Genomic DNA, 22,059 nt, shown 5'->3' on the forward strand with positions numbered 1-22,059 from the left:
TATTTTATTTATCCTGACAGCACTACTTTGAATCAAAATATTGATAAATGTATTCTTTATAGAGTTAAAAAATCATTGAGTAGCAATTCCTTGTACTCATCGAGTACCAAATCCACTCAGTCTATATTGGAGATGCCCAGTATTTCACTCATAATTGACTCAAAAAGTACTCAATACTTTCAGTTGAGTATAATTCATATAAATCACTCAAGAAGTACCCAGTATTCTACTCAAATAACTCAATCCTTAGTCATCTGTTATTGCAAATCTCACGGGTTCTTACTCTTCTTGACATCTTCATCAAGCTATTTTGAAATGCCTACAGACGTACGGTTAGGTTTATCTACTTTTCTAAACTGATAACAGAATATCTCAATAGTCACTCCAATTATAGATCGATAAACAGCTATCAGCTCCTCTTAACCCGTCGGCAATGATATTCGGTCATATTGACCTAAGTTTTACGTCTTTTGTACTTTAGAAAATTTGTCTAAGAAAGTATTAGGTCTACAACTTTGCTTCCGTCGTTTTCCAACCACTGGTCGATTAAATCGATTAAATCGTTTTATATCGATCTTGGACATTTGTGTCAACAATAACGCAACAAAATATTTATAGAGATCTGTTTGCATCCCAAACTTATTCTCAACTGAAAATGTCACCTTTTGAACCGAATTCTCGACAATTGCGGGAAATTTTGCTTTTCGTTTTTAATTCCAAGAAAAGTGCGGTTGAGGCTCATCCATATTTGCGTCCGTTTTTATAAAAAAACAACTTGAGTTTACAAAAAAACGGCAGAAGTAGACCTAATAATATTTTAACTGATTACATTTCCACTAGTTGAGGACTAGTCTCTAATCATACGCACACTTAAGCGCTTAAAAATTATAATCCGCACTGTCGATCGCTGTTACTGGGCTCGTGACATGCTTCCACTGCCCAAACGCCTACAACTATGCCATGTGTGCTATGTGCGGCGCGTCTACTGCAGACAAATTGACGCGCCAACAATTGGATCAACACACTCCGAGTCACATATATATATATATTTGGCGTAGGAACCGCTTTAAGCGATTATAGCCGAATCCACCAGAGCGCGCCACTCATTCCTCCTTTTTGCTTTTTGGCGCCAACTGGAAACACCAAGTGAAGCCAGGTCACTTTGCACTTGGTCTTTCCACCGGAGTGGAGGTCGTCCTCTTCCGCGGCTTCCTCCAGCGGGTACTGCATCGAATACTTTCAGAGCTGGAGTGTTTTCTTCCATCCGTACAACATGACCTAGCCAGCGTAGCCGCTGTCTTTTTATTCTCTGAACTATGTCAATGTCGTCGTATAAATCGTACAGCTCATCGTTCCATCGCCTGCGGTATTCGCCGTTGCCAATGTTTAGAGGACCAAAAATCTTGCGCAAAACCTTTCTCTCGAAAACCCCAAGAGTCGTCTCATCGGATGTTGTCATCGTCCACGCTTCAGCGCCATACATCAGGACGGGAATAATGAGCGACTTATAGAGTTTGATTTTGGTTCGTCGAGAGAGGACTTTACTTTTCAATTGCCTACTCAGTCCAAAGTAGCACCTGTTGGCAAGAGTGATTCTGCGTTGGATTTCAAGGCTGACATTGTTGGTGTTGTTAATGCTGGTTCCCAGATAAACGAAATTATCTACAACTTCAAAGTTATGACTGTCAACAGTGACGTGGGAGCCAAGACGCGAGTGCGCCGACTGTTTGTTTGATGACAGGAGATATTTCGTCTTGTCCTCATTCACCACCAGACCCATACGCTTCGCTTCTTTATCTAGTCTGGAAAACGCAGAACAAACGGCGCGGTTGTTGCTTCCGATGATATCAATATCATCGGCATACGCCAGGAGCTGTACACTCTTGTAGAAGATTGTACCCTCTCTATTTAGTTCTGCAGCTCGTATTATTTTTTCCAGCAATAGATTGAAGAAGTCGCACGATAGTGAGTCACCCTGTCTGAAGCCTCGTTTGGTATCGAACGGCTCGGAGAGGTCCTTCCCGATCCTGACGGAGCTTTTGGTGTTGCTCAACGTCAGCTTACATAGCCGTATTAGTTTTGCAGGGATACCAAATTCAGACATCGCGGCATAAAGGCAGCTCCTTTTCGTGCTATCGAAGGCAGCTTTAAAATCGATAAAAAGATGGTGAGTATCGATTCTTCTCTCTCGGGTCTTTTCCAAGATTTGGCGCATGGTGAATATCTGGTCCATTGTGGATTTTCCAGGTCTAAAGCCACACTGATAAGGTCCAATCAGTTCGTTGACGGTGGGCTTTAGTCTTTCACACAATACGCTCGACAAAACCTTATATGCGATATTGAGGAGACTTATACCACGGTAGTTGGCGCAGATTGTGGGGTCTCCCTTCTTATGGATTGGGCAGAGCACACTAAGATTCCAATCGTCAGGCATGCTTTCTTCCGACCATATTCTACAAAGAAGCTGATGCATGCACCTTATCAGTTCTTCGCCGCCGTATTTGAATAGCTCGGCCGGTAATCCATCGGCCCCCGCCGCTTTGTTGTTCTTCAAGCGGGTAATTGCTATTCGAATTTCTTCATGGTCGGGTAATGGAACATCTATTCCATCGTCATCGATTGGGGAATCGGGTTCGCCATCTCCTGGTGTTGTACTTTCACTGCCATTGTGCAGGTCGGAGAAGTGTTCCCTCCATAATCCCAGTGTGCTCTGGACATCCGCTACCAGATTACCTTCTCGGTCCCTACATGATAATGCTCCGGTCTTGAAACCTTCTGTTAATCGCCTCATCTTTTCATAAAATTTTCGAGCATTACCCATGTCGGCCAGCTTTTCAAGCTTTTCATACTCACGCATTTCGGCCTCTTTCTTTTTACGTCTGCAAATGCGTCTCGCTTCCCTCTTCAGTTCTCGATATCTATCCCACCCCGAACGTGTTGTGGTCGATCGCAACGTTGCGAGGTAGGCAGTCTGTTTTCTCTCCACTGCGGAACGACAATTCTCATCGTACCAACTCGTTTTTTGGCGCTGCCGTAGACCAATTGTTTCGGCTGCAGCGGTATGCAATGAGTTTGAGATGCCGTTCCACAGCTCCCTTATATCGAGATGCTGATGAGTGCTCTCAGAGAGCAGGAGTGCAAGTCGAGTAGAAAATCGTTCGGCTGTCGGTTGTGATTGCAGCTTTTCGACGTCGAACCTTCCTTGTGTTTGTTGACGGGCGTTCTTTGCTGCACAGAGGCGAGTGCGTATCTTTGCTGCTACTAGATAATGGTCCGAGTCAATGTTTGGTCCTCGGAGCGTACGCACGTCTAAAACACTGGAGACATGTCTTCCGTCTATCACAACGTGATCGATTTGGTTGCGCGTGTTTCGATCAGGGGACAGCCACGTTGCTTGATGAATTTTTTTATGCTGGAATCTGGTACTACAGACAACCATATTTCGGGCCCCAGCGAAGTCGATCAGCCTCAGGCCGTTTGGCGATGTTTCGTCATGGAGGCTGAATTTTCCGACTGTTGTGCCAAAGACACCTTCTTTACCCACCCTGGCGTTAAAATCGCCAAGCACGATTTTGACATCGTGGCGGGGGCAGCGCTCATAGGTGCGTTCTAGGCGCTCATAGAAAGCGACTTTGGTCACATCGTCCTTCTCTTCCGTTGGGGCGTGGGCGCAAATCAGCGATATGTTGAAGAACCTCGCTTTTATGCGGATTGTGGCTAGACGTTCATCCACCGGGGTGAATGCCAGGACTCGGCGACGGAGTCTCTCTCCCACCACAAATCCAACACCAAATTTGCGCTCCTTTATATGGCCGCTGTAGTAGATGTCACAAGGACCCACCTTCTTCCGTCCTTGTCCCGTCCATCGCACTTCTTGGACGGCGGTGATGTCAGCCTTTAGTTGTATGAGGACATCAACCAGCTGGGCAGAGGCACCTTCCCAATTAAGAGTCCGGACATTCCAGGTGCATGCCCTCAAATCATGATCCTTAGTACGTTTGCAGGGGTCGTCATCAAAAGGGGGGTTTCTCATCCGAGGCTCGGTGTTTGTTTTCATTGGGGAGATTTTTTTATGCGGTGGGTCCCAAGCCCTACGCACAACCGCACAAGCGGGCTTCGCCTTCTCACTTTAGCTCGCCTCCAAACGGATGTCTGTTAGCTACCCAGGGGATACTTGGTCTAAAACCGGAAGTCGTGAGCTGCTTGAGTCATATGCAAAAGAATCGTTCCTGGCCACTCCCAAGTGAATGGCAATCAGAAACTTTCCTCACTTGCGTGAACTTCTACATATGACCCCATCCCCCACATAATACACACATAATAATTTAAATTTAGACTCTGACCACAGGCAGAGTATTCCGCGACATCAGCGTATAGTGTCTAGCGCATAGCTAAAGCTGTGGAAAAGCATAAGCATCGCAATAAAAACGCAAGTGGCACACGAGCAACATTAAAATCCATCAACAACGAGCAGCAGCAACATGTGCAATTAGCAGCGCGCGGAATGCCATAAAATCATAATAAAAAATAAATTAAAAAGAATTATAAAAAGCGCTTGTGCTAATATATTCATCATTTGTATTTTATTACACCACAATCTTCATTTCTTTTATTTCGTTAATAACTCGAGCGACATTGCTGCGGTTGGACGTCATGCGCTGCATTAACTCTGTTGTTGTTGTTGTTGTGTTGATGCTGCTGCTTGCGCTTGCGTAGAAAGTGCGGAAACGGAAATGCTTGCAGGCGTTCTCGCGTGATGGTAAGCGTGCGTGGGCGTGTTGTGCGCCTACACGTTTAGCGCGTGTTCGCGCTTAGTGCTACAATTGCCTTTTTACGAGCGGCAAATGCGTAATTTTTACATGATAATTATAAAGTATTTATTTATGGTTTCAATGACAGCGCTGCGTTTTATGCGATTTTTTAGCACTTCCTGGATGCTGATGAATGGAAGTGATAAAATCAATTCATTAACGCGCACAGATAAAATTAGCTAACTAGATAAGAGCTGTGATGAGGAGCAAGAAGAATATTTTTTTTATAATTTTATTTTATTTATAAATTAATTTCATCTTATCTTAAGGCTAGAAAAAGATGTTTAAGAACCATTGATGAAAGACAGTATTGTTAGGGTTATATGTATATTGTATTTCGCCTATAAAAAGATATTTTACCAATCCTTTTCATCGTGGCGCGCTTGAATTAAGATAGACTGATTTATTATTTAAAGAAGTCACACGATAGCGAGTCACCTTGTCTGAAACCTCGTTTGGTATCGAACGGCTCGGAGAGGTCCTTCCCGATCCTGACGGAGCTTTTGGTGTTGCTCAACGTCAGCTTACACAGCCGTATTAGTTTTGCGGGGATACCAAATTCAGACATCACGGCATAAAGGCAGCTCCTTTTCGTGCTGTCGAAAGCAGCTTTAAAGCCGACAAAAAGGTGGTGTGTGTCGATCCTCTTTTCACGGGTCTTCTCCCTGATTTGGCGCATAGTGAATATCTGGTCAGTTGTTGATTTTCCAGGTCTAAAGCCACACTGATAAGGTCCAATCAGTTTGTTGACGATGGGCTTTAGTCTTTCACACAGTACGCTCGATAGAACCTTATACGCGATATTAAGGAGGCTTATCCCACTATAGTTGGCGCAGATTGTGGGGTACCCCTTTTTGTGGATTGGGCAGAGTACACTGAAATTCCAATCGTCGGGCATGCTTATCAGCTCTTCGCCGCCGTATTTGAATAGCTCGGCCGGCAATCCATCAGCCCCCGCCGCCTTGTTGTTCTTCGAGCGGGTAATTGCTATTCTATTTTCTTCACGATCGGGCTATGGAACATCTGTTCCATCGTCGTCGATTAGGGAATCGGGTTCGCCATCTCCTGGTGTTGTACTTTCACTTAGTCTCAGTGTACTCTACTGTCTGTTCGAGTTTCGGGAACTTTGAATACCAGTTGACGATTGAAATCTTGAGAACTTTCTTGCTTCTCAGTAGTATTGTATTTTGAAATTGAAGTATCTTGATTACAACTTTGCTTTGCTGTCCAACTGCTAAGAATGAGTTTACTAACATATAGTCTCTTATATTCACTGAAGGTCTCATTGAGCTACATAAGTTTCTTTATAGATACATATTATTATACCTTGAGAAGATAATAAAATGATCTAATGGGTGGAATAACACTGAGTAATGGGTTAATTTTCTGGAAGAACCAGAACTGTCTGAAAGTATTTGCATCGAAGCGGAGATTTGCGGCCACAAAAACAAGTTGAATCGGGAAAGAAATGTGTGTCACCAATTAGAGAAGCGAAGCGAACCAATTATCTGACTAACACTTCGAAATTCAGAGTCCAGAAGTCATGTCGTAGCAGGGATAGAAAGCAGTAGAATCTAGCTAGCATATATCCTCCAACGAGTATGTACATATCTCACTTAATATACATGCATACCAATAGGCGCTTCAACACCGCGCCAGCGCCCAGAGCTCAAGCTCAAACTCATTAATGTGGCATCAATTAATGAAACTAATAAATTATCTAGCAATACAACAGCAACAATAAAGTGCAATAAAACCAAAGAAATAAATTGTAGATAACAATAAATAAATGGACAAGCGCCAGGCGGTTAAACACATGCATCCATACATTAATGGGCGTACAGAGTATAGAAACATATACTTAGGAATGTTCGCTAATCAAGTGGGAGCTTGCAGAATATGGCAACTACCAAATGGGTCGTATAGCAACAGTGAACATGGTTCTGTTGTTGTTGCTAGCAACCTAACTGCCACCAGTGCCGCAACGTGGTCGGTCTGTTTGGTCCACTGATTGTCAACGACTCTGTAGTCGATTGTGTGTGGACTTGTCTCAGTGTCAGGCAGACACTTTGTGCTCAATTTCGAAAATGTAAAATAAAAACAACAACAACAATAATAATAATAAAATAAGTGATAATTTTTAATATGTATGTGGAGACACTGGTGTCTCTAAAAAAACACTCTGAAAGGAGTAGGATGGTTTATGTTAAGGTTTCCAGCTGATCACTTCCATTAGTGCTGGCTGGAGCCTACTGTTTTGGACTTTCTTTCTCAACCCTTTATTTTATTGTATTTCAAGGAAAATCCAAGCCCATCTCAAGTAATATTTTACCATAAATTCTTTTTTGCAGGTTTCAATGGTACCCATAAATTGTGTGCCCATATCGTGTGGTCTTTCATCCAACTTAAGCATACACTTCCGGAGCTCAGCTAGAATTCTTTTACTTTTAAACAGAAATAGACCGAATCTCAAGATCTGGTAAGTCTCAGTTTGAAAAATATTAACTATTATTATTATGTTACCTCATGATAGAGCTTTTCATCGATCAATGAACCGTTCAATTCTAGTGTTTTAAAGCTCTCAGCGAAACCCGTTATATTTTTGAAACCAAATTTTTTTGTTGCTAGTGAAATTCTTTTCTGGATTTTAAACCGCTATTGTTCAGTTACCTAGACGGGCCATTTTTTGTTTTTTGAAGTTCTAGGTTATTAGAACCTTAAGATCCCTCTCTTCAAAATTAGTATTTATGTACTTATATCAGGCATTTGGAATCGAAACTAATTCTAATTTTCAAAATACCCGAGGTGATAAAATATGCGATATCCAATGTCACACGTCAATTCCCACAACAGCCGGTTCTGCGATATATCGGGATTGATTCGGATTTTCGGATCCGACCAAGGGCTGCGACCCAGACCTGTCTGGATCGGTAAGTTCTACTAAATCATACGTGGACTTCAAAGTAAAAAGACCATGAAGATCATGATCAGGAGATGAAACGAGACATGTATGGTGCTCAAGAAATTTTCCGATCCTTGAAAATATGTAATTTTTTACGAAATCTCGAGTATTTCGAAGTAGAAAGTATATACTTCAATATTCCGGACTTATATCGGATAGAGGAATCCACCATAGAAACTTCTTTCGTAACCATTAATCATATACGCATGTAACTGTAACCCCCAAAGACGCCTTCTCACATTCTTATTCACATATGTCTGGTCTGTATGTATGTAAGTACAATATATGTATTCTTTATGTATATTTGAACAAATTCAATTGAACTTTGCTTTAGTTGATTTGTCACTTATTTGCATGCGAGAAGAAGGTTCACACTGTCGATCTCGTTTTAATGGAGGACAAACAAATTGAACAACAAGATGCCCACACATACATACATACACATACATATGTGTTCATATCAACTGCTTTGTTATGTGGGCGTTTGTGTGTGTGTGTCACTTTTCCCCAACATATTTCCATGAATTATTTTCCAACGAAGCGTCGATGATTCAACGCCGGCGCAATCATTTGCCATATTTGACACTAATTGTCATTTGAGGAATTTCACTTATGCGAATTGGTGGCTCAAACACACATACTTACATACAAAATTTACAAATATTTTTTTAATGCAAACGCATAAATTAGTAAAGCAAGTAATTGAGGAATTTCAATAAAAAAAAATAAAAATAAATGAAATTCAAATTAGTGCAAAAATAATATCAACACGCAGTTTTTATGCATATTTGTGTGTGTATATGTGATATATGTGATATATGTTATGTATGTATGTTGTTATGTAGTTATGTATGTATCTTGGCTACTGTGAAATTTATGATGACTCAAGGTTGTTGTGTACTAATTAAAATTTTATCTGAATTCATAAAAAATGAACAAGCAGACCAAGATGTCTATATAATAAATTCACCATACATACTGTAGATATGTATAGGGTGAGCCATTTTTTATGTTGTTATATACAGTTGTATAATATTTAGACAAAAAAAAATTTAAAAAGCCATATCGAGTATGATTATCTTCAATAAGTGCCTTTGAGCTTTTGCAAAGTTATTCTTAAAATTATTAATTTCACCAAAAGATGGCACACCCTGTATATGAAATATGTTGCTCATACACATAAATTTGCCGATAAAACCCATAGTATTGCTCTTTCAATTAATAACAATATTTTGGTATACATATCTGAAATACTGCTTAAATTAAATACACATCATTAATCAGCTAAGCAGATATATATTAATTAATACATATATACATACAGCTGTGTTCAAAATAATATAGCACTATTATTAGTCAATATTTGAATTTCCTATAAAAAATTATTAATTTTTTGTGTGTGTTGAAATTGAGTACGGACATAACGATAATAAAATAAAATAGCTCGAAAATTCGTTGTTCAAAAAAATAATAGATTACACATCTGGATTAAAAAAGTATGTGAAACATAGGTAAATCTAACAAGTAAGGAAAGGATACGTTTGAGTGCAACCGAACATTTTATAATCTCGCAATTTATTGATGTAATTTTATAAAGATAACACAATTCGACCATATATTCAGCATAAAGTCCAATAGAAAAACGAATATCATTATAAATAGTATATGGGGACTGAGGTAATTACTAAACCGATTGCACTCGTTTTCACCACCAAGATACAATATATCGAAGACTATACGCTCACTTAATTTTATAATACCTATAATTAGGTATATGGGATCTGGGGGAAGTTATGACCCTACTTTAATCATTTTTGGTACACAGACAAACTGTTATAAGAAAAAATTCAGAGGGAATGAATTACATTAAAATATCTGAGGATTTACCGATATTTTTGGTGAAAAATTACCCTTAGGAACTGAGTTCTTCATGTTCGATATCAGGGGCCTTGAGAAGTCATGGTCCGATTTTGACAATTTTTCCACACAAAATACAGTATTTGTGTAAAGTTTTATTCCGATATCTGCATTGGTTCCAAATGTCAAATATCAAAAAGTGAACGAATCAGATGGAATTTAAAATTGAGTTATTTAGGAAGTAGGCGTGGTTGTGAACCGATTTCGCCCACCCGTGTCATCAGGGTCAAGAAAGTGTTTTATACCGAATTTCATTAAAATCGGTCGAGTAGTTCTTGAAATATGGTTTTTGGCGACGCCACGCCCGTTTTCCATTTTGTAAAAAAATCTCAGTGCAGCTTCTTTCTGATATTTCTTCTGTAAAATTAAGTATTTTGTGACGTTTTTCGTTAGTGAGTTAACCCACTTTTAGTCGTTTTCAACATAACCTTTGTATGGGAGGTGGGCGTGGTTATAATCCGATATCCGCCATTTTTTGAATATATAAGGAAATGTCTGAAAAAAACGTCTCCTGAGAATTTCGTTGATATAGCTTTAGTAATTTACGAGATATATACAAAAAACTTTTTGGGGCGGGTTCACGCCCACTTTTCAAAAAAATGTTCCCCTCCCTAATGCAATCTATGTTGCAAATTCTATTTTCATAACTTTATTTATGGCTTAGTTATGACACGGTATAGGTTTTCGGTTTTCGCCATTTTGTGGGCGTGGCAGTGGACCGATTTTGCTCATCGAAAGCAACCTCTTCAGGGTGCCAAGGAATATGTGTTCCAAGTTTCATTAAGATATCTTAATTTTAACTCAAGTTATCGCTTGCACGGACAGACGGACGGACAGACATCCAGATTTCAACTCCACTCGTCATCCTGATCATTTATTTATGTATATAAATATAACGCCATATTTAACTCTTTTATTTCTTGGTGACACAAACAACAGTTATGTCAACAAAACTATAATGCTCTGTGCCATATGTTGCGAGAGTATAAAAATTATGCATAGAAATGGGGTTCAGTATTTGGTCGAGAAGCCCCTACTATATAAAAATGTCTTACAGCTGCGCGACAGAGAGTTGACTAGGCCTTCACAATGGGTTTTAGGTATTTCTTCCCAAGAATCCTTCACTATTACCCAAATCCATAGGTTATCTATGAAATTGAGGTCGGCCCATTGCGCACGCCAAGGCATAACTTAATCTTTTTGATACGAAACCACGCTTTGGCTAGCCGACTTGTATATTTCGAGTCATTATCCTGCTGGAGGACCCATTTTAGAGGCATGTGCTATGTTGATCCGTAACAGTGTAGATACGATATATGGGCCCAGTACCATAGAAATAAAAGATAAGCCCAAGCAAATATTTTTGACCCTCCATGTTTTACCGTTACCGTAGTGTGTCTAGGGCGGTGTTCAGTCTTCGGTGGACGATGCACATACTGTCGTGAATCTGTGGCTCCAAAAAAGAACGATTTTACTTTATCTGTCCATAATATATTTCGTCTCTTTTCCAATTTCAATGTTAAGACTCTAACACACGCACTATTATTATTTTGAACACAACTGTACACTGTCAGTCAGAAATATGTTAACTAGCCCATTTATGTTTAATTATTTTATGAAGAATTTGGTATGTAAATTAAAAGAGTCATAAAATGTCTGTACGTCGGCGTGTGCTTTGAAAAATTTACTGTCTAAATTCCAGGAAGTTTCTTCTGCTCGCCATAAAAATAATTTCAATAACATTTTTATTTGCCCCAATTTTTGAAGCAAACATTTTTTTGTAGATTAATTATAATTATCTGGTCGGTCTCTAAGCAAAATTTTGTGTGTTGAGTGACTGACTTCTGTTCGGCGTCTGGATCATGCTCCCTTGGACCTGTAGAACATGTTGTTGTTGTTCTCCTAGTAGCAGGGGTTTTTATATCACTGATTTACTACTATTTTCTTCATCTAGCTAGCCAATTTAGCCTGAAAACAGTTCTCAAATCATTGTGAAGAATCATGCCAAGTTAACAGTCCTTAGCCGAATAAATCTAAGTCAGTTCTAGTTGTCTAGATCCCATTTTCTGGATGTTTTTAAATTATAGATCTCGATCGGATTCGTCTAAGCCAATCTCATTACGATCTAAGGACTATCTTGCCACGGAACTTATTGCCCATTCTCTATGCAATTCCCGAAGATATGTCACAGACAATCTTCAGATCGCTATATTTTAATATAAATTAAATTATAGAAAAGAAGAAACAAACTCAAAAAAAATTTTCTTGATGCCACTTTAGTTTAGAATATATTATAACTTTTTTCTTCAAACAAATCGATCAACTTTTTTATAATGATGCTACACAATTAACAACAACTGCAGATCCATCACATTGGTGCCGGTGTGGCCGGTCAGCACATGATATTCACCAGCATTCAGATTTTTATAAAAATTATACGAATCACTGTGCTGCAAGAAAGCTTGTACATCACTCAGTTTATGCGAGTTGTTCGCCAAAAAGTCGCTTATCACTAAATCACAACCGATAGCACCCGCTGCTGGCGTTGGACCGTCAATGCCATCAGTGCCGGCAGAGAGAAAGATAACATTATTAAAATCCGCATTCTCATGTGCGATGAGAGACATGCGTAAAGCCAACTCCTGATTGCGACCACCCAAACCGCTGCCGGTGACCTATAGTAAATATGAAAAATAAGATTTAATTGCTGCGTAGTGAGATAATCATATAGTTACGCACCTTAACAGTCGGTTCACCAGCCAAAATCAATAGCAGCGGCTTTTTCGTGCGCTCACACATGAGCAGTGTTTTTAAAAAATGCTGGAAAATGCGTGTATCGAAGGGAAAGCGACTTTTCAAATCGTTTTCAGCCAGTTTCCCTTCACGAAAATCGCAAATGCTTTGTAAGAAGTCATTGTATTTGCTGACCAGCTGCTGCACTTCACCCTCAATCGTTGTGCTGGCTATAAATGGATTGTAGCCACACTTGAGCGCCTCCTGCACAGCTTGCGCGGTGGCAACACGATTGACACCCACCACATAAACAGAGTTATTGTGTGCTGATTGAAACGTTTCTTTAGCCTCTGTCGCTTCCACTAGTTGACGTATATGCTTAGGCAAATCAGCAAATAATTCATACTTTTCCAAAACTTCCTTTGCTGTCGTACGCTTTGTTATAACAGTACAAGTTGGTCCACTAGCTATTATATCGACCGGATCACCTACGACATCGCTGATGACAAACGAAATAACTGCAAAAGCATTGCGTGCAGCAGCCGCCAAGCGGCCACCTTTGATATCCGACAAAGCAATACGCACCACATTCATTTCATCAATGCTTGCACCGCAATTGGCTAAACGCCGTACCAACTGCATTTTCTCGGACAGTGTAAGTGGTGGACGTGGTAATGGCAGCAATGCCGAACCACCACCTGATATTAACACAAAGAGTATATCGTTTTCCGTCATACTCGCCGCCAGTGTCTTTATGCGTTTTGCCGCCTCGAGTGCCTGCTCGTCTGGCTGATTGTTTGGTGCGCCTTCGATAACATCCAGCACGGTATTTGTTGACAATTGCATTTCGGGCACATCTTGAAATCTCGCTCTTGTACCCTCTGGTATGCTCAGCACACCACTAACCAAGCGTTTGTCGAGCGATTTTTCCAATTGCACCGCCATGCCAAGCACAGCTTTACCACATCCGACAACATGACAGTGCTTATGTGTTATATCCAGAGTTTTACCCTGTATTTGTATGCTCAAGCGACGTCCATCTTCGCTCACCTGTGGCCGCAACGTATATTGGTTGGCCTCACTCAGTAACTGTGCCGGTCGCACAGCCTCCACCGAACGTTGAAAGATGTGTCGTAGATTTTGTATGTGTTGCAATTGTGCTGACATGACTTGTAGGCTTTAGTTAGTGTTACTTAAGACATGTATGTAGCTAGTGATGAGCTCTTATCACTACATATTAAATCAGTACTTATTTTGATAATAAACTTATCATTTCAGTCACAGCTGTTTGAGAGCTGTCAGTTTCCACAATCATCAGTCTTCAAGCATGCAGTGTTTCACTACTAGATGGCGCGCTGTACAGTTAAAAGCAGCTGCTTTGCCTCATTTGATTTACATTACGAAATACAACGAGTTATACGGCGCCATCTGTGCGCAAAGTTTTTCGCTCATCTAACGGCTCTTTGTTAATATGTATGTCGGACGCTTGAAATAAAACGTCAGTTTTTCAAGAACGCGTGCCTTTTTCGTCGTGAATTTGCGTATTCTGAGTGAAAACTAGTTTTTACTAAATAAATTGTGTGTTAAACGCTTTAATTGTTGGTTACGAGGGGAATTAGTGTATGGGAAAGTGAAATGTGTTAAAAATATTGCTTATAAGTGTTTTCCGTTGATAATATCGCACTTCCTATTCCGGTGGTGGAAAAGGAAGTACAAGCAAGCAATTTCCATTGGCCGGCCACAAATGGAAGTTTAAAATGAGAAAATTATAGTTTGTGAATATCAAGGCAAATATGCAAGAATCATTTAGTGCTCCAAATAATGGAAAAGTGTAATGAAATGTGCGCAGTAATGTGTTTCTAAGCACCTCTTCCTTCAAAAGTTTTTTATGCAAAAGAAGACAATGCAGCCTCACTGTTTAAGTGTTTGTGTAATCAAAGGTTAAAAGTTGAAGTGATAAATAATGGAAGTAAAAATCCATTGGCAATTGAAACAAAATGAGAAAAATGTGAATATGTAAATCAATTATGTTTAGTTTGTGTTAATTATTAATGAGGTGCAAGGGAAGCATCAATGCGTTAAATATCAAAGTTTAGTGATATTAAAATAAGTGTTCGCTAATTTAAGAAGTGCTCGGCAGCCTTCGCAACCAAATGAAAGGTGCTCGTGTCAACAGCGAAATGGCGGATGATTGACAAACATGCATATGTACCCCTGCAAATATGCATGAACGGCAATCGCATATTACCTATTGGAAGACATTAATATAAAGCTGTAAGGTTAGTGCACGACACATATAGATTATAATTTAGGAATTATATTTTATTGTTTGAAAAATATGGAAAATATAAAATTTTAACAAAAATTAATTATATAGAAGATTTTATACTTCAAAATGTTGCACATTCCATTTAAAATCATGCAATACTCATATAGCTCTCCTGCATCATAATAAAGGGTGATGCATTTCGAGTTGTTCTACTTAAAAAAAAAAAACATAGAAAATTCCAATTTAATGGAGAATGTTTATTAGCATTCGAAAGAACATTCTTTGGCATTTATTTTTTAAAGATTATCTTTTTCAAATGTTGGCCGCGGCTACATCTCAGTTGGTTCATCAGTTGAGTACAATTTTCGATGACTCGTTCGAGCATTTCGACTGGTAACTGGCGAATGACACGCGTGATGTTTTGCTCCAAGGCTTGAATCGAAGGGGGACTTTGGACTTTACATATTCCCACAGAAAAAAGTTGCTGGTAGCCAATCCACTGGCCTAAAACGTAAAATTATCTGATCACCGAAATGTTCCCTCAATAAATCCATTGAGTGATGCAATGTGTGGAAAGTGGCGCCGTCTTCTTGTCGCCGAGATCACGAGCTTCAATTTCAGGTATCAAATAGTCGGTTATCATGGCGCGATAACGGTCGCCCTTGACGGTTACGTTCATTTTTCACCGGCTTCATTTTTAGTGGGGTTTTCTTTAAACATATGAACTATTTAAAAAACAAAAATTATATAATTTAAAATCACTAAAAATACACTGTACTATTTTTTCTGGGTATGTATTAGACCAAATCAATTTTATCCGGCGCATTTAGTCATAAATAAAATATCGAACTTCGAAGGCAAATAATGCGATTGTGAAGGCTAACATCGAAAATCTGAGTGTACAGTACTTTTACTTATCCCTCATTCTCTTGAAAAAAGTTAGTTTGACCCTATACCCAGCCGGGTGTTGTACAGTGTTATTACACAATGTATAGAATATTTTATCAATAAAAACTGTTTCTAATTAGCGATCTCGCTCAATGTACCTTGCACTAAGTAACACATATACTGTGTACTAGAAAATATGAACTTCACAAAAGCAATGCAAAATTGTTAAGAAAAAATTTATGATAAATTTAAGCATTTCTAATAAGCTGACAACAGCTGTTTGTTTTATGGCTCAAATTTGTTTATTTGAATTTGAAATTGAAAAAATATTGTATTCGGAATGCCGAATATACAGATTATACATTAAAGTATTCGGATGACCTTCCCGCTTTATGAAAAATTAAAACAATGAACAGTTATCTGAATTTTTGAACCATTTTAAAATTTTTAATTTTATATATTTTTTTAAATTATATAATTATATTTTTTTTTAATTATATAAATAATTATAAAATAACATATTGCAAATTGAATTGAATTTTACCTCAGACCGCCTTCATATACTGCTGCCCTCAATGCAAAACTGTGTAAGGAAAACGCTAAGCCCGCATACCAACGACTTACTGACAGCCATATCGAAATCAAATTGACATTGAGCCACTTAAATTTCTCCATTGGGGGTACCATTGGTGGTGGGTACCAATGGCATGTGGGTGGTTTATTAAAATAATTTTAAAGTCTCCCAAAACAAAAAGCAGCAAAGTTAAAAAAGTTAAAAACAAAAGATTCAACTTGTAATAGAAAGTGTTAAATGTTTGTTAAAACAAAAAAAATAAGCAAATAACAAAAACAAAAACAAAAGTAACAAACATTATTATGGAAGCTCATTGGCTTGGTTTTTTTTTTTTTTTTGTTTTTTACAACTATGTGATAATACATGTCGTCGCTCCAAATTATGTACGTGAAAATCGTGTGCGGTGCGCTTACTATATACATGACAAACGCTGCATTTTGTGTGGCATTTCTAAAACTACCGCGTTCGTTGTTTGTTGTTGGCACTCGTTCTACGTTGAAAAATGCGCGCTTTCAATGTCATTCTAACGGTTATATTATGTACGAGTAATGTGAATATATTTTAAGTGATTTGAAAATTAATAAAAAAATATATTTTTTTAGTTCAACTGAATTCTTTGTGCGCTAACCCCATACAGGGACTCTTCGATCCGAATTGTTTTGTCGCGAAAAGTGATTGTCCCAATGAGAATGTCACCTTCTGGTTGTACACAAAGTGAGTGCAAAAGTGAAATTTAACAAAAAAAAAGGTTATTAATTATAAATAAGTGAAATCCACAATTTTTTAGCGCCACAGCCAACACACCCGTGCAGTTAGATCCGCTCAATCTACAAAAGTCCGATTTTCCCGTACGCCGACCTGTCAAAATACTCATACACGGCTATACAGGACATCGTGACTTTGCGCCGAACACTTTTATACGGCCAGTGCTGCTGCAACATGAGGATGTCTATGTGATCTCACCCGATTATGGTCCGCTCGTGCGCGAACCTTGCTATGCCTCGGCTGTGCAAAATCTACCGTTGGCTGCACGCTGTTTAGGACAGTTGATTAACAATCTCGTTGAGCAGGGTATTGTGGAGAATGAAGATTTGCATGTGATTGGTTTCAGTTTAGGCGCACAAGTGGCGGGTCAAACAGCAAACTATGTGAAGAAGAAGCTGCTACGCATAACTGGTGAGACGCGTTGTTGTTGTGGTGGATGCTAACTATATGCCTTCGCTATTGTGCTTTGTTCTAGGACTGGATCCTGCGAAACCCTTGTTCATCACCGTTGGCAATGATCGCAAGTTGAGTAAAGACGATGCGGATTTTGTCGACGTCATACATACAGATGTGCTCGGACGTGGCATGATGCATCCGATGGGTCATGTGGACTTTTATCCAAATTTCGGCTACATACAACCTGGTTGTGAAGTGGAGGCAGGTATGAGTTGAAATAATTGTCGGTGCTAGAGTACGGAACGTCTACTGCCGCAATTCTTAAATAGTCCCGAAACTTCATTTTGGCCTAAACATTTTCATCTCGGTCTCATTCCATTTCATTTTTTTTGCTTGGATTGTACACCTCGTCTTCATTTTTTTTCTATGGTTATAGAACCCGGCAGCTGTAATCACGAACGTGCTCCCCGCTTCTACGCCGAATCAATCAATCCGAAACAAGAATTTTGGAGTACCCGTTGCTCGAATTGGCTTTATTTCATTTTAAATATTTGCGGCGTAGACTCGAATGATGGCATGATGGGTTATCATATTGATAAAAGGTAAAACACACGCCTTACAACTGAGAAAATTAAATTAAAAAAAAATCATTAAAAATATATATTTATAGCCTGACAGGCATATACTTTCTCAAAACATCGAACTCCACACCATTTGCGCTCGGCCGCAACAAAGATAAGATACCAGAAGTACAGCCAAATTGGCGCGACAACTACGATCTCGATATGATGAACAAGGAGGCTTGCGATCAGCTGCTGATGTGCCGCTTTCTACGGCACGGCGCCGAATACGGCACAGATCTAGTGGATGTACCGCCCGATTTTAGTTAAATGTAGCTGAAAATATTTCAGTGTAGCGACAAAAGGAAGTGAATTTAATGAGTAAATAATTGTTTTTTTTTTTTTAGTTTAAGTCCCCCGCACTTGTGTAAATATTTATAACAATTAGCTATTTAAACAATAAAATATTTAAGCCTTTCTCATTATGTGGATTTACTTTAAATTGACCCTGGACTTTAGCTTGATTGTTGATAACGGCCTTTTCGATATGTGTTTCAATGATTATATGAATATGAATTTCATTACTAGTAATTATGGGGGCCCGATTAACATATTAATGTGTATAAAATTAACGGTTCTCTTGCCGGCGTGTGGCATTTATCAATTAAAAATTAAAATATGAGGTGTGAAATTAATTGTTTGTGCGTAATTGTTGCTGTTTTAAGTGAGTAAAGTTGATTTTGAAAAAAAGTGATAGTATAAAAAATAAATAAATTAATTAAAAAAATTAAAAAATTAAATTAAAAAAATTAATAGAAATAAATTATTTCACATATAAAGCACTCTCATCTGCCGGTAACATCGGCGCTGGCTTTCCCTTCGGCTGTATTTACGTGCGCGATGAGTGTCCCAATGAGCACATCAAGTTTTGGCTCTACAAAAAGTGAGTGCCTTAATCTTAAGAATAATAAAAAATAAAACATAAAAATATTCCACAGCGCCACCAGTGAACCACAACTCTTAGATCCCCGAAACCTCACAACCACCGACTTTGAGCCACGCTGGCCTTTGAAGTTACTCATACACGGCTTTAACGGTAATCAGTATGCTTCACCGAATCTCGAAGTGCGTTCGGTGCTACTGCGTACCCAACGCGTCCATGTGATCTCTGTGGATTACAGCCGTCTAGCGGCATTCCCCTGCTACTATCCGTGGGCGGTGACTAATGCGCGCGTCGTGGCGCGCTGTTTAGCGCAGCTCATAGATAATTTAATTGATAATGATATCTATAGCGATAAAGATATACATTTGATTGGCTTCAGTTTGGGCGCACAAATCGCCGGTTTGACAGCGAATAGTGTGAGGCAACCGTTACGGCGTATAACAGGTGTGTTTAAGATAAATCAGTCTTCCATTCTACCTCTTCCATCTCTAAGTATGCCTCTCTAGGTTTGGATCCCGCCGGTCCCGCTTTCGTCACTCATAATCGCAGCGAAAAGCTTGATCACACTGATGCCGAGTTTGTCGATGTCATACATACAGATCCGTTCTTCTATTCCACGTTAGATCGTAGCGGTCATGCGGATTTCTATCCAAATTTGGATAAGTTCTTTCAGCCGGGTTGTAATATTGTGCAGGATGGCCGTAAGTCACTTTCTTAGGTGTGTTTAATTCTTTATTAATCTTGTTTAATCTCGTGAAGGCATACGTAATTGCAATCACTTTCGTGCGCCGCTTTATTATGCCGAATCGATTGGCAGCGCTCGTGGCTTCTGGTCTTATCAGTGTGGTGAGTGGTTGCAATTTGTTATGCAGCAGTGTCGTCAATATGCCGATGTGCCACACACCCAAATGGGTTATTTCGTGTCGAGAAAGTGAGTATTTGAATGATTATTGCCTATAAAATCGTTGAAATAATAAATAATAATTAAAATCAATTTAAAATAATCTGAAATAAAATGAAATCAGCTGCATAGGGATTAATTATATGCTTTCGAGTGAAAATCATACCACTAAAATATTTTTAACTCATGTCCTCGTCATTGAAGCTGGCTTTTGACCATAATCACGAGCCGGATTAGGAAACCTAGAGAGTTTGTAAATCCCTAGGGTATAAAAACCGGAAAAAGCGTTCAGCGTACTTAGGAACTTAAAACTTAGAACTTCACTTCAGAAAGAACGAAAAAATAAATATTTCCATACCGATGTTCCAATCGGACTAAGGACGATGCATTGTAATTTTGAGGTCTTACAAATCTTAAGGGAGGAAATAACAATTGAGGAGGAAAAAAATATTTTTTAGTTCTGCGATAAAACAGATTCGTCTCATTGAGCGCGAATGAAGACTTTAAGGCAAAAAAATTAAATAAAATAAAATAAAATTAAATTAAATTAAATTAGATTATATTAAATTAAATTAAATTAAATTAAACAAGTAAGGAAGGGCTAAGTTCGGGTGTAACCGAACATTTTATACTCTCGCAATTTATTTATTTAACTTTATTTATATTATATAATTCACAATTTGACCCACATATTCGTCATATATATTGTATAAAGTCCATTGAAAGTTGGAAACCATAATATTAGGTTAGAAGCACCGAGGTCCTCATGTTCGATACATGGGGCCTTGAAAACCTATGGTCCGATTTCGGAGATATGGGCTGCCACGCTATAAATACAGTATTTGTGCAAAGTTTTGCACCGATATCTTCACTAGTGCTTACTATATATATTGTAAAGTAAACGATTCAGATCATCTTCTAAGTTCTGATATATAGGAAGTAGACGTGGTTGTGTAGCGATTTGGCCAATTTTCACAACATATTATTGGGAAGTAAGGAAACTAGTACAAACCAAGTTTCATTGAAATCGGTCGAGTAGTTCCTGAGATATGGTTTTTGACCCATAAGTGGGCGACGCCACGCCCATTTTCCATTTTGTAAAAAAATCTGAGTGCAGCTTTCATCTGCCATTTCTTATGTGAAATTTAGTGTTTCTGACGTTTTTCCTTAGTGAGTTAACCCACTTTTAGTAATTTTCAACCTAACTTTTGTATGGGAGGTGGGCGTGGTTATGATCCGATTTCTTTCATTTTTGGACTGTATTAGGAAGTGGCTAAAAAAAACGGCTGCAGAAAGTTTGGTTTATATAGCTTTATTGGTTTGCGAGATATGTACAAAAAACTTAGTAGGGGACGGGGTCACGCCCACTTCCTCAAAAAAATACATTCAAATATGCCCCTTCATAGTGCGATCCTTCATACCAAATTTTATTTTCATAGCTTTATTTATGGCTTAGTTATGGCCCTTTATGTCTTTTCGGTTTTCGCCATGTTGTGGGCGTGGCAGTGGTCCGATTTTGCTCATTTTCGAAAGCAACCTTCCTATGGTGCCAAGAAATAAGTGTGCCAAGTTTCATCAGACGGACGGACGGACGGACCGACAGACATTCGGATTTGAACTCCACTCTTCATCCTGATCACTTTGGTATATATAACCCTATATCTAACTCGTTTAGTTTTTGGTGTGAACAAAACTATAATACTCTCTTTAGCAACATTTGTTGTGAGAGTATAAAAATTAGATTAGATTAGATTAGATTAGATTAGATTAGATTAAATTAAATTAAATTAAATGAAATTAAATTAAATGAAATTAAATTAAACTAAACTAAATTAAAACAGTGTTTTAAATGAAATGAAAGAAATTTTCTTGAAATTAAAAATAAAAAATAAATTAAATTAAATGAAAATAAATATAAATATAAAGATTCAACAAATTATAAAAAATAATTACGAAACTCTCCCTTCCTCACTAATTTCCAGCGCCTCTGGATCCTATTTTCTACAAACCGAAGCATTTGCGCCATTTGCCAAGGGTCCTATTATCGACGTGGAACTGAATACAGCTAAACCTGCTGTAAATACTACAATTAGAAACTAGTTTAATAAAAAAATCTACAGAAAATATGCAATGTAATGCAGTTTTACTCTAAAAAATAGTTTTTTCATTTTTCAAGATTTTCTACTCACATTACACAGCTCACTTTATTAAGCCATATCATTCTAACATTACTATTACTTTTTTATTTGTCAAGTATGATAAACAAACATATCATCAATTTCATTAACACTCATAAGGTTCCAACTCCCCAAATTCAAGTTCGTCGCTTAAGTTTTTCGT

At 38.4% G+C, this 22,059-nt stretch overlaps 3 protein-coding genes across 4 annotated transcripts; 2 read left to right on the top strand and 1 right to left on the bottom strand.

Moving 5' to 3' along the window:
• Window positions 1-11,950: 11,950 nt before the first annotated feature.
• LOC105217011 (glycerate kinase) lies at window positions 11,951-13,701 on the bottom strand. The gene is made up of 2 exons (XM_011191809.3): window positions 12,430-13,701; window positions 11,951-12,365 (listed from the first exon to the last, which is right to left on the bottom strand). The coding sequence occupies exons 1-2, from the start codon at window positions 13,588-13,590 to the stop codon at window positions 12,030-12,032; spliced, it is 1,497 nt and encodes a 498-aa protein (XP_011190111.1). The 5' UTR covers window positions 13,591-13,701; the 3' UTR covers window positions 11,951-12,029.
• A 2,866-nt stretch (window positions 13,702-16,567) lies between these two features.
• On the top strand, window positions 16,568-18,360 carry LOC105217012 (endothelial lipase). Of its 2 annotated transcripts, none has more exons than XM_011191810.3 (6): window positions 16,568-16,693; window positions 16,757-16,868; window positions 16,942-17,330; window positions 17,395-17,580; window positions 17,752-17,917; window positions 17,986-18,360. In XM_011191810.3, the coding sequence occupies exons 1-6, from the start codon at window positions 16,657-16,659 to the stop codon at window positions 18,203-18,205; spliced, it is 1,110 nt and encodes a 369-aa protein (XP_011190112.1). In that variant the 5' UTR covers window positions 16,568-16,656; the 3' UTR covers window positions 18,206-18,360. The 2 variants fall into 2 exon arrangements, with proteins under 2 accessions (XP_011190112.1, XP_028899174.1); XM_029043341.2 differs by having other exon boundaries at window positions 16,572-16,699.
• Window positions 18,361-18,470: 110 nt separating this feature from the next.
• On the top strand, window positions 18,471-21,843 carry LOC105217026 (inactive pancreatic lipase-related protein 1). The gene is made up of 6 exons (XM_054228166.1): window positions 18,471-18,599; window positions 18,716-18,818; window positions 18,874-19,262; window positions 19,325-19,519; window positions 19,578-19,749; window positions 21,702-21,843. The coding sequence occupies exons 1-6, from the start codon at window positions 18,554-18,556 to the stop codon at window positions 21,817-21,819; spliced, it is 1,023 nt and encodes a 340-aa protein (XP_054084141.1). The 5' UTR covers window positions 18,471-18,553; the 3' UTR covers window positions 21,820-21,843.
• Window positions 21,844-22,059: the final 216 nt, after the last annotated feature.

This window comes from Zeugodacus cucurbitae, chromosome 3, assembly GCF_028554725.1.
Source record: "Zeugodacus cucurbitae isolate PBARC_wt_2022May chromosome 3, idZeuCucr1.2, whole genome shotgun sequence".
Lineage (NCBI taxonomy): Eukaryota > Metazoa > Arthropoda > Insecta > Diptera > Tephritidae > Zeugodacus > Zeugodacus cucurbitae.

Bases quoted from the DNA above. Each gene is read 5' to 3' on its own strand.
- LOC105217012 (XM_029043341.2), top strand. From the start codon at position 16,657: ATGCGCGCTTTCAATGTCATTCTAACGGTTATATTATGTACGA. The intron at 16,869-16,941 runs GTGAGTGCAAAA...ACAATTTTTTAG, and splicing joins ACCTTCTGGTTGTACACAAA to CGCCACAGCCAACACACCCG. The intron at 17,331-17,394 runs GTGAGACGCGTT...GCTTTGTTCTAG, and splicing joins GAAGCTGCTACGCATAACTG to GACTGGATCCTGCGAAACCC.
- LOC105217011 (XM_011191809.3), bottom strand. From the start codon at position 13,590: ATGTCAGCACAATTGCAACACATACAAAATCTACGACACATCTTTCAA. The intron at 12,366-12,429 runs GTGCGTAACTAT...TATTTACTATAG, and splicing joins CTGGTGAACCGACTGTTAAG to GTCACCGGCAGCGGTTTGGG.
- LOC105217026 (XM_054228166.1), top strand. From the start codon at position 18,554: ATGAGGTGTGAAATTAATTGTTTGTGCGTAATTGTTGCTGTTTTAA. The intron at 18,819-18,873 runs GTGAGTGCCTTA...AATATTCCACAG, and splicing joins AAGTTTTGGCTCTACAAAAA to CGCCACCAGTGAACCACAAC. The intron at 19,750-21,701 runs GTGAGTATTTGA...ACTAATTTCCAG, and splicing joins GGTTATTTCGTGTCGAGAAA to CGCCTCTGGATCCTATTTTC.